Source organism: Sinocyclocheilus grahami, unplaced genomic scaffold, assembly GCF_001515645.1.
Source record: "Sinocyclocheilus grahami isolate Dianchi unplaced genomic scaffold, SAMN03320097.WGS_v1.1 scaffold229.1, whole genome shotgun sequence".
NCBI lineage: Eukaryota > Metazoa > Chordata > Actinopteri > Cypriniformes > Cyprinidae > Sinocyclocheilus > Sinocyclocheilus grahami.
In genome coordinates this window covers 831,620-842,747 of record NW_015505408.1, presented here as the reverse complement: position 1 = coordinate 842,747, position 11,128 = coordinate 831,620, and the positions used below count along the sequence as shown (strand labels likewise).

The 11,128-nt window shown below is 35.0% G+C and overlaps 1 protein-coding gene across 1 annotated transcript in view; it reads left to right on the top strand.

Annotated features, from left to right (window-relative positions):
- LOC107597199 (AT-rich interactive domain-containing protein 3A-like) overlaps nt 1-11,128 on the top strand; it is a 36,819-nt gene that overhangs the window by 15,204 nt on the left and 10,487 nt on the right. Inside the window, exon 3 of the mRNA XM_016288153.1 lies at nt 10,444-10,516. Within this exon, the coding sequence (XP_016143639.1) occupies nt 10,444-10,516 (73 nt within the window). The remainder of the gene's footprint in view (nt 1-10,443; nt 10,517-11,128) is intronic.

Below are 11,128 nucleotides of genomic sequence, written 5' to 3'. Positions count from 1 at the left end.
TGCTGAAAATTTAGCTATGTATGATCACAGGAATAAATTACATTTTAAAATCTATTCAAAATAGAAAGCAATTTTAAATAGTAAAAATATTTCAACATTTTACTGTTTTTGCTGTACTTTGGATCAAATAAATGCAGCCTTGGTTAGCAGAAGAGAATTCTTAAAAAAAATAAAATAAAAAAACATAAAAAATCTTACTCTTCAATAACTTTTGACTGGTAGTGTAGGCTGATTATTCTTATAGATTGAAACAAATGTGCTTCAGCCAGAAAAAAGGGTATGAAAAGTGCTCAGAGTCGCTGCAGAAAACAAAAAAATTTAACAACAACAAAAACGTAAAATGTTGAAATGTTGCTGGAGACGGGCTTACTGAAAATGCAAACTCATTCTCTGCCAGCAGGAGGCGCTTTTAGAGTGCTAGAACTAGCGCTTTCTCCAGTAATGGCTGTAATCAAAGCAGCTCCGCTCATGAACACTACTTTATCAGATCAAATGAAAATGCCAATGCATTTCTGAAGACAGTCGATTCCCTTCAGATACATTCATATAAAACACCCGTGCCGTGTTATGATTTTGAAACGTGCGGTGCTCATGTTTATTCAACGAAGTCAAACGGCAAAAATAAATCAATGTATGGGAAACACTGGTAATGTATATCGGAAATGTGTTTAAAAATCATACCACCGTTATTGAAAAAAATTATATTGCGATACATATTGATATTGAATTATTGTCCAGCCCTACTACAACGCATATTTTCCGGGATTTGTGATATCACAAATATCGACGAATGGGACGAGACCTGGTTGAGCTGCACTAGAGAATGCAACGAGTGTTATCACTATGTCGGAGACACGCTAGCTTTCCCAAGGCAGACAAACTTAGAGTGGTTACAATCATCCGGGTTTAAGTCGCGCTCAAATTGATTTGATTTTGATGCAATATTTACACTGAAGCTCGCAGGCGGCTATGGTAAGAGGCATGACATTTCCCGACCAGGCGCCGAGTGCTGCCAATCACAACACACACTGGCCCAGCTAACCAATCACAGCACACACCGGCCCAGCTAACCAATCACAGCACACACCGGCCCAGCTAACCAATCACAGCACATTTCGTATTTCAGAAGGCGGGCCTTCATTTGATTCAGGAACTATTCGAGCCATTCATGCCAGACTGAGGAGAGAGGTGTTGTAACTAGAGGTGTTTTTTGAACAACCTAGTATGAGAGCCTGTTCTAGTACACCCCCAAAACAAAATCAAGACTTTGTAAAAGAGCATAATAGGACCCCTTTAAAGAGTATTTTTCACCTCATGTTGTTCGAAACCTGTATGACCTTCTTTCTTCTATTAACCAAATATGTTTTTGATAAATATCTTTGTTCAACAGAGGAAAGTCATACAGGTTTGGAATGACATAAAGGCGAGTAAGTGATGATTCATTAATTCACTTTTAGGTGAAACCTGCCGCTTAACTGTAAAACCACTGGAATGCACAACCTCAAATGATTTTTGCATGAATATAATTCATAATACTACTGCATCTGGTAAATTTGGTTGCTGTGTGGTTTAAGGTGCATAGGGACTTCCCATGTAGCTGTATTTGAGAATTTACTTTTAATTAATTTAGTCATAAACCAACTGGACGTATTATTATGTAAGAGTCTATCATGACATCAAGTGTGAAGAGAAAATATTTCTCATTTTGCAACTCTATAAAATGTTACACTTCTTCCTCTCACACCAAATTCCTGAGAAAAAGAGAAGTATCCTTTGATGTCCGCTGTAAACATGAACAGCAGGACAAATGGAGCCCAGATGGACAGTAAAGAAAAGAGCTCTTTAAAAATTCATCACACCCTCTACAGTCAGTTGCCATTTAGTGGTTTTAACATTAAACATTGATTTGCTCAGTGCAAATTGAGGGGGTGGGGGGGGGGACCATCTAAATGCTCCAAGCTGAAGTGAAGCTTGGACTCTTATACAGTATATTTTTATGTTTTAGTTGCAGTTTTGATTCATTGTTTCCTCAATATAAGATTTCACTCGTTTTTAGAATTTACATGCACTCTTGCTAATTACTTATTATTATTATTATTTGAATGGCTGTTAAATTTTCTTTAACTCTTGCTAATTATGTTCCATATCATCGCTTTACCAGTTGCTAATTACATTCTGTATTGTTGCATTGTTTTTGGCTCCACGATAATGGTTAAACTGTTAATATTGTTTGTTTTGCTCAAAAAAATATAATCACTTACTGCCGATCGAGTTTTTTTTAAGGTTTCATTAGAATGATCTAATTATGTAGAATTAATCATCAAGAGAGTATCAACACACATTGTTTGCTTGCTGTTTTGTTTGTTTGTCCACTTTTATTTTAGCATAATATCTAAATCGAGATTGCTAAACTTCAGTTTACATGTTAATGCAGAGAGCATGTGTGCTCATGGTTGCCTGGTTGGGAAGTTAAGTAAATCACTGGGCAGAAAATGAATTGATTTATGAAAATGTTTGATTAGGGGATTTTAACGCTTGACATCTGGCAACCGCAACAATGAAAGCTTGTGGAGGCTTGGTAACAAAGCGAGATGCCAAAACGTTTTCAGGATAAATAACCAGCGGGCAAATGTGGCAAACAAGTCAAATCGAGAGAACCAGATAATGATTCAAATGTGATTTATCGTGCAGCCCTGGGAATTCCAGGTCTGTATAAACAAATGAAACTCTCACAGCTCGTGATGTTTAAACAAATCATTGTCTGATTTGCCTAATTCACATATTTGATTTCACCACTGACCTATTATCAGTCAACCGTTTAATTATTCCTCTCTCAGAAAAAAAGTCCTACACGGTGAATGAATGGTCTTGTTAATGTAGACGTGACATCATGTATTCCTATTTTGTTTCAGACAGACATCTCCCATGGGCATTCTGCCATTCAAACTGCTTTAATTGCATAGACGACTCACTCATGTCCAAGCAGGAAAACGAGCCCTTGTGGACAGGAATTGCTGTTATGGGGAGTAGTTCATAGCTGGATATTGTCCAGACATTGCTGCTGCTTCAGAGCTGATGTCAGGCTTGGGCTTCTAGACATTGGAATGTAAACAAAGATGGACGAAAAGCTTAGGCTAGCACTTTTCCATTGCATCACACATGTCTCTTAAGAGTCATTCTATAATTTAGGGTACATTTGACATCAGGAAAAAGGTGTATACATAGTAAAACAACTATTGGTTTCAGTCTATTTTATCAGCGGAACTCATCTGCTAGTTGCCAAGTTTAATAATTTAACACCATTTTGATATTAGAAAGAAAAACATGTTATCCTTGTTAGTGAGCTATGTTACAGACAAATTGTATGGGGTGACAGGATAATGATTGATTTCAATGGCAGGCCTTGTCTGGCCAACCAAATGTTGTTTATTGAAAAAAAAAAGAAGAAAAAAAAGACATCACATGATGCTGGTCACATGATTTTGTGATAAACATTATATATATATATATTCACAAATCTGTCTAAATCTGTGTTAGTGAGAACTTCTCCTTTGCCGAGATAATCCGTCCACCTCACAGGTGTCTGGGCAGAAAATGAATTGATTTATGAAAATGTTTGATTAGGGGATTTTAACGCTTGACATCTGGCAACCGCAACAATGAAAGCTTGTGGAGGCTTGGTAACAAAGCGAGATGCCAAAACGTTTTCAGGATAAATAACCAGCGGGCAAATGTGGCAAACAAGTCAAATCGAGAGAACCAGATAATGATTCAAATGTGATTTATCGTGCAGCCCTGGGAATTCCAGGTCTGTATAAACAAATGAAACTCTCACAGCTCGTGATGTTTAAACAAATCATTGTCTGATTTGCCTAATTCACATATTTGATTTCACCACTGACCTATTATCAGTCAACCGTTTAATTATTCCTCTCTCAGAAAAAAAGTCCTACACGGTGAATGAATGGTCTTGTTAATGTAGACGTGACATCATGTATTCCTATTTTGTTTCAGACAGACATCTCCCATGGGCATTCTGCCATTCAAACTGCTTTAATTGCATAGACGACTCACTCATGTCCAAGCAGGAAAACGAGCCCTTGTGGACAGGAATTGCTGTTATGGGGAGTAGTTCATAGCTGGATATTGTCCAGACATTGCTGCTGCTTCAGAGCTGATGTCAGGCTTGGGCTTCTAGACATTGGAATGTAAACAAAGATGGACGAAAAGCTTAGGCTAGCACTTTTCCATTGCATCACACATGTCTCTTAAGAGTCATTCTATAATTTAGGGTACATTTGACATCAGGAAAAAGGTGTATACATAGTAAAACAACTATTGGTTTCAGTCTATTTTATCAGCGGAACTCATCTGCTAGTTGCCAAGTTTAATAATTTAACACCATTTTGATATTAGAAAGAAAAACATGTTATCCTTGTTAGTGAGCTATGTTACAGACAAATTGTATGGGGTGACAGGATAATGATTGATTTCAATGGCAGGCCTTGTCTGGCCAACCAAATGTTGTTTATTGAAAAAAAAAGTTTGTTCAGTGTATATATATATATTTATATATATATTTTTTTTTGGAAGAAAAATTACATTTAAAAATTTACATTTAAAACAGGCCATTTTTCTAAGGTATTTGGATTCTGTAAATAAATGTAGTACAGAAAATCTTGACTTTACAAGTTTTATTCATTATTTTGAATTCACCAATTCAAAAAGCAGACTTTCTTTCCCTTTTTGGCCTTTTTGTCATCATAGTCACTTCCTCCATCTTCGTCTTCCTTTTTCTCTCCAAAGTGAAGGAACTTGCAAAAATTTTAATTTAAGGGACATAAAGGCAATTCCTAGCAAACTGAAAAACGGTGCACAAAACATGTGTGAGAGATTATAGTATGTATTCTCTTAATAGATAAAATAGGATATTTCAGAAGAAAATTGTTAGAAAAAATATAATTATCATCAATGAACTTGAAATGTACCCTAAAGTATGGATTGACCCTGAAACTTTTTGTCCATCATCCTGGAGTGTTTTTTTCTTCCCTTTAATGTACTTTCTTTTTTTTTTCTAATTCAACCAAGAGTTTTTTTTAAAAATGTTTTAAGTATGCATGGTTTGAGTTGGTTCTAAATTTAGAAAGATGTGTACATTTATTTAAGAATCATGTTTTCTGTGTGAAACCATTCGCCCACGCAGGTTTTACACACTAATGTTTGCACACGTGCAGTTTGTGAATGAGACCCAAAGAAAGGGTTGGTGGACAAATCTGTGATCAGAAGTCAAATGTTTGTCAAATTTACATTGTTGAAGATGAACCGGCCACATGAGATGTGAGACCGGAAGCTGTTATTTTAGTATCATTGAGAAGCTCTTTTTTAAATATTTAATATTTATATTTTCTGCTTTCATGTTAATTTTAGTAATTTTGTTGTGTTTTTGCCATTTTTGTTGTTTTTAAATGTCAATATAGTTTTTATTCATTTTTATTTCAGTTTTAGTTATTAGTACATCAAGTTAAACTATAGGAAGATGAGAAGTGCAACCTTGGAAACTAGTTGAAATAATTTTTTTTATGGTATTTTGTGGTTTTAGGTTTGCTTATATAACCCTGACAGGAAGTTAGCAGGGTTCAGTGTGCAAAAACTAACTGTCTGGAGCTGTTACAATACCAAATGTAACTTGCTACCGAGCTGATAGTTCCTCCCTTTTTGCTCTCTTTATTTCTGTCAGAGCAAGTATCTCAAATTTAAAGTTAATTGTGTCATCTGTGTTGTGCTTTGTGCAGTTTTTTGCTGTTTCTGTGACTTTAGACATGAGAATGCTTAAATCATGACTCGTGGGTTCAATAAATTGCTTTGTTGTGGTGTATTAAACAATTTAGGTTATGGTTTGTAATTGTGGTTTCCGTTATCATCTTTCACACGTTGATATGTTTGTCAGAAATAATGCCTTAGTTAAAACCATAGACCCAGTTAAGATACTATTTTGTTACATTTTTAATGTGTTTGTTAGTTTCTCCTTACATGTAAGTCTAGATTTTTCACTCATTTGATTTTTTTTAGGCAATTTTATTAGAAAACACCACTAAATGTTTTTTTAATAGAAAACAAAATCATATTTTAATTGTGATCACGTTTTTTTTCTTCTTGATTTATTAAGCATATTCATCTGCAAAATTTGTCCTCTGATTATTTATCCTGAAAATAATTTTCTTTTGGCATTTGCACTAGTAATGAGCCTCCATGCACTTTCATGGTTGCCAGATATCAAGAGTTTAAATCCCCCAGTCAGGACTTTCCTCATAAATGGGGGGGGGGGGGGGGGGGGGGGGGGGGGGGGGGGGGGATATATAGAGAGAGAGAGAGCACAAAATAACCATGATTATTATCATGCAGGTTTTTCATACTATCTTATTCAGTGTATTCGAAACTTTGGACTGACTCGCAGCCCACACAGATTTCAGTACTGGTTAAATTAATAAATCATTTGAATAATTTAGCTAGAATTCAGAGTTTCGGGTTTCTAAAAATCTAATTCTCATTCCCTGCAGGTGTTTCATGTGAGGCACTCTTTAGCTAGGGACGTTGTGGCCCTGTAGTTTCTCTCAGTAATACAGAAACCACATTCTCCTTTGCCCTCAGTGCAACCCCACCATTCAAATGAAGTCAGATCGAGGCGTCTGAGAACAGGCGCCTCTATAAGAATCGATACTGTTCTTATATGTGCTTTCATAGTTACCCTTCCTCCATTTGGGCCTCGCTCGTTTCCGGCCCTTCCCCCGTATTGTCGTTTTGCCTGCCTCTTGAGGTGATTGGCAGGTGTGAAATAGCACAACATCTCACATGTCATCGAAACAATGTCAGACCTTCTCAGTGTCGATCCAAGGTATCCGATTCAGCATTCAATCACTCGCTCACTTCTGAAAACCTTTTGAGATCTCAAATTGACCCCCAAATTACACACCTTTATTTTGTCACTTGTAACTAGGGCTGCATGATAATGGTTAAACTGTTAATCATGATTATTTTGCTCAGAACATTTTACATGTTGTTGTTTTTTTTCACATTTCATCAGTTATTGTACTTTCACATAACCACAAATCAAGAAAACATCAACTCGCATGTCTGCTCGCAGCAAACAGCACAAATGAGTGCATAAAGAAAACACTGACTATATTACACTTTTATTTGAGCAGAAGATGTCAATAGCGATTGCTAAACTCCAGCTTACATGTTTGTCTGTGTTTTCAACTCATCAGCGCTTTTTCCGTAATGCAGAGAGAGTGTGTGCCAGGTTGGGAAGATTAAGTAAGCCTCTGGACAGAAAACATCATATAAAAATCAATTTATGAAAAATCTCTGATTGTGGGATTTTACCTCTTGACATCTGGCAACCCCAACCATGAAAGCTTGTGAAGGCTTGTTATGAAATATAATTCAAATGGCAAATTAAAATAAAGTACCTCTAGGATAAATAATCAGTGGGCAATTATCACAGACGATTATGCTAAATAAAACGAGAAAAGCAGAAATCGCAATCACAATTAAAATAGGATTTATCCTGCAGCCCTACTAGTAACACGATTGTATGTTACATGTGTGTGTAATTATTTCTGTGCCCATTTCTTGGGAAACTCATCAACATTCCTGAATTCAAATGGGGATGCAAATGTTGTTTATTATGTTTATTTTTGTCTTGCTGTGATGTCAGTCAGTACTTCTCACTAAATTTACCAGCAATTTATCACCAAATTTCTGACGCCACATTTAAGGCCTAAAATCAGTTGAAGTTGAACATTCACATCCAACCGACTCTTTACTGGTACATTTCTCCACCCTGCGTTTGAGGAAATGTCAGACGGTTTTGCCTCCACCCGCTTTAAACAGATAAACAGATGTGTTTCTATAGTATGAGGGAGGGGGCTATCAGCAGAATTTGGGGTAAAAGTATTTATTGCTTTATCTATTGTTGAAAGCTAAAGGCCCTTTAGGGGTAGATCTCAGAATGAGAGTTGGATTCTTAATGATTGGTCCCTCATATATATATATATATATATATATATATATGCATGCTTGACTTGGGGCCACACAATGTATCCTATTTTAATTGTGATCATGATTTCTGCCTCTCTCAATTTATTAAGCATAATCATCTGCAATATTTGCCCACTGGTTATTTATTCTGAAAACATTTCATTCTTAATTGGTGTTTGTGTTATCTTGCATCAGTACCAAGCCACCACAAGCTTTCTGGTTGCCAGATTCGAAGAGTTAAAATCCCCCCAACCTGAGCTTTTTTCATAAATCGATACATATTCTTCCCAGTGGTTTACTTAATCTTCCCAACCTGGCAACCATGCACACACCTACTCTGTACATTATGGAAAAAAGTGCTCATGAGCTAAAAACTCCAGCAAACATGGAAGTTTGAGTTTAGTGATCTCTAATTAGATATTCTGCTCAAATGAAAGTGCAATACAGTCTGTTTCCGTTCATGTGATCGTTTGCTCTGTTTGCTGCAACTAAATCTGTAATGTGCTCGTGATTTGTGCTAATGTGAAAAAGCAATAATTCAGATGAAATGCAAAAAAAATATATATATATATATATATGCGCTTTCTTTATTTTCCAGTATCATTACGTCATTCACACCAGAATATAGCACTAAATTAATTTTGTAATTATGTAATTATTGTAATTATTTATCACAAGACATGAATGTGGCATAAAGTCCTCTAATGGTGTTTCTTGCATTGCTATTCTGATTCACAAACAAATGACTCTTGAGCCAGTTTTTTTTATGAATCATTCTGAAAGATTTAAGTTGCTGGTTTAATATCAGACTGGCTCATTCACACAGTCTTTTGATAATCAAGGCATTACTTTTGTGATGTCTACTTAAAGTATTTTTTTGAGACAAAGAAGTTAAATTCCCTATTTATGAATAAAAAGAAATAAGGGTGGGGGCTGAGTACCCTTCAGAAAATAGAGAAGAGGAAGGTCATTTGAGAGATTTACAATGTGGCACTCCTCTAAAACACATATATCCTGTAATTAACCCTCCACTGGCCCCCAGCGTTTCCTCAGACCCTCCCCCTGAGTAAGAGCTCACTGCTGCTAATGAGAGATCAGGAACACTGGAAGAAAGCAAGAAGGAAAGAGAAAGAAGGAGCAATTTAACCCGTTGCTCGGCTACCAGCACTGTTTTTCTGTCTGTGCGTGATTAAATAGTCAGACCTTTTTGCCACATGAGGCTTCCGTTATCGTTCAGATCCTTCAGCCTTTCACATGTTTGTTAGATATATTGCGTTAATTAAAACTAAAAATCCAAATTTTACATTACATTTTTTAATGTAATAATTTATGAATCATCATAAAAGTCATAGTTCTGGTCTTCTGGAACACTAAGGGCTAGCTTGCTGAATGCTGGCTGCATATTGCATGCTTTTGCATTATGCAATGAAAACCGTTCCAAAGTATAGTGTGCTGTATTGGTATCACTTGGCCTCTCTACATTTGTCAAATCACCTCATCTCATTGCATGTTTAATTCAGCAAGTTATCATTTTTGTTGGCCTGCATTTTATGGACACTATTTTTGAAAATAATAATAAATAATTACAAGGTTTATTTATTATTTATATAGCACCTTTCATATGTAAAATGTATAATTAAATTAAAATTAAGTTAAAGTAATTCTAACATGTAATTTCATATACACACATATATATATATATATATATATATTAGACACACAATATATACTATATACACACACACACACACACGCACAATTAAAAGTAACATTTTAAGTATTTATGTAATTTCCATTTTTTTAAATTGAAAAATTCAATTCAGCAAGTTATCATTTCGGTTGGCCTGCATTTTCTGGATGTTATTTTTGAAAATAATAATAAATAATTATAAGATTTATTTATTATTTACATAATACCTTTCATATGTAAAATGTGTAATTATATAAAACAAATAATTTTAACATGTAATATATAATAACATAATATTATGATGATATATATGTATATTTAATTAAGATTTTTAATTAAATTTCACTCAATAATGCACAAAACCTGCAAATCACCTCTTATTAACACCTTAATTTACAAATCAGGAACTATATTTGCTAATGAAAGAATTACATTTTATTTTTCTTGTTAAATAGTGTTTTTATGTGTCATTTATTTAGTTATTTATTTTATTAATTTATTGTGTAGTGACTCTTAGCAATAATGTACTCAGTTATAATGATTATGTTTAAGCACTTGCTAGCTATCAGTTCTGTTTAGCAGGACTTTTTCACAATATAGCACAGCCTCTTATATCTTATTGCTTATATAATGCAGTTCCTGATCCGGACATCAAGAGTGATGAGAACGCAGTTTTGTGCACTGCTCTTTTTAACTCTGTTTTTCATATGCAGCTCTATGAACTAGACAGCGACCCAAAGAGGAAGGAGTTCCTGGATGATCTGTTCAGCTTTATGCAGAAGAGAGGTATTTATAAAGAAATCACTTTTTACGGATCAAGACATGTCCATATGTCATCTTCTAGAGACCTTTATGACCCCGACCTTTCCACATCAACACCCAGCTCATCTTTCACATCTCCACGGTGATGTTTATGTGTATTTATATCGGAACGCTGCAGTTTTCTCTCTTCATATCATGCTGAAGCAGAGCTGTGGCTCCCACAATCACATGTGTGTTTATAAACGTGGGAGTGCGAACACATGTCCATGTCATGATCCGGCCTTGAGACTGAAGCATGTGTTCCTGTTAAACCTGCTGCGCTGGCTGTGGAAAATGTCCTCCAACACCTGTTAAACCTTCTCCTGATGAATAAATTAATGACCTGGGAGAGAAATTTTATTAGCTATGTTGATTTATAGCACAAATGCATGTGTACGACAATCTGCTGCCTGGAGAAAAGCAACTCTGTAATTAAATAAAATAATAATTAAAAATTAAATGTTTATAATTATTTAAATAATTAATTACATTTATTATTAAATTATATACACATGCATACATACACACACATATATATATATATATATATATATATATATATATATATATATATATATATATATATATATATATATA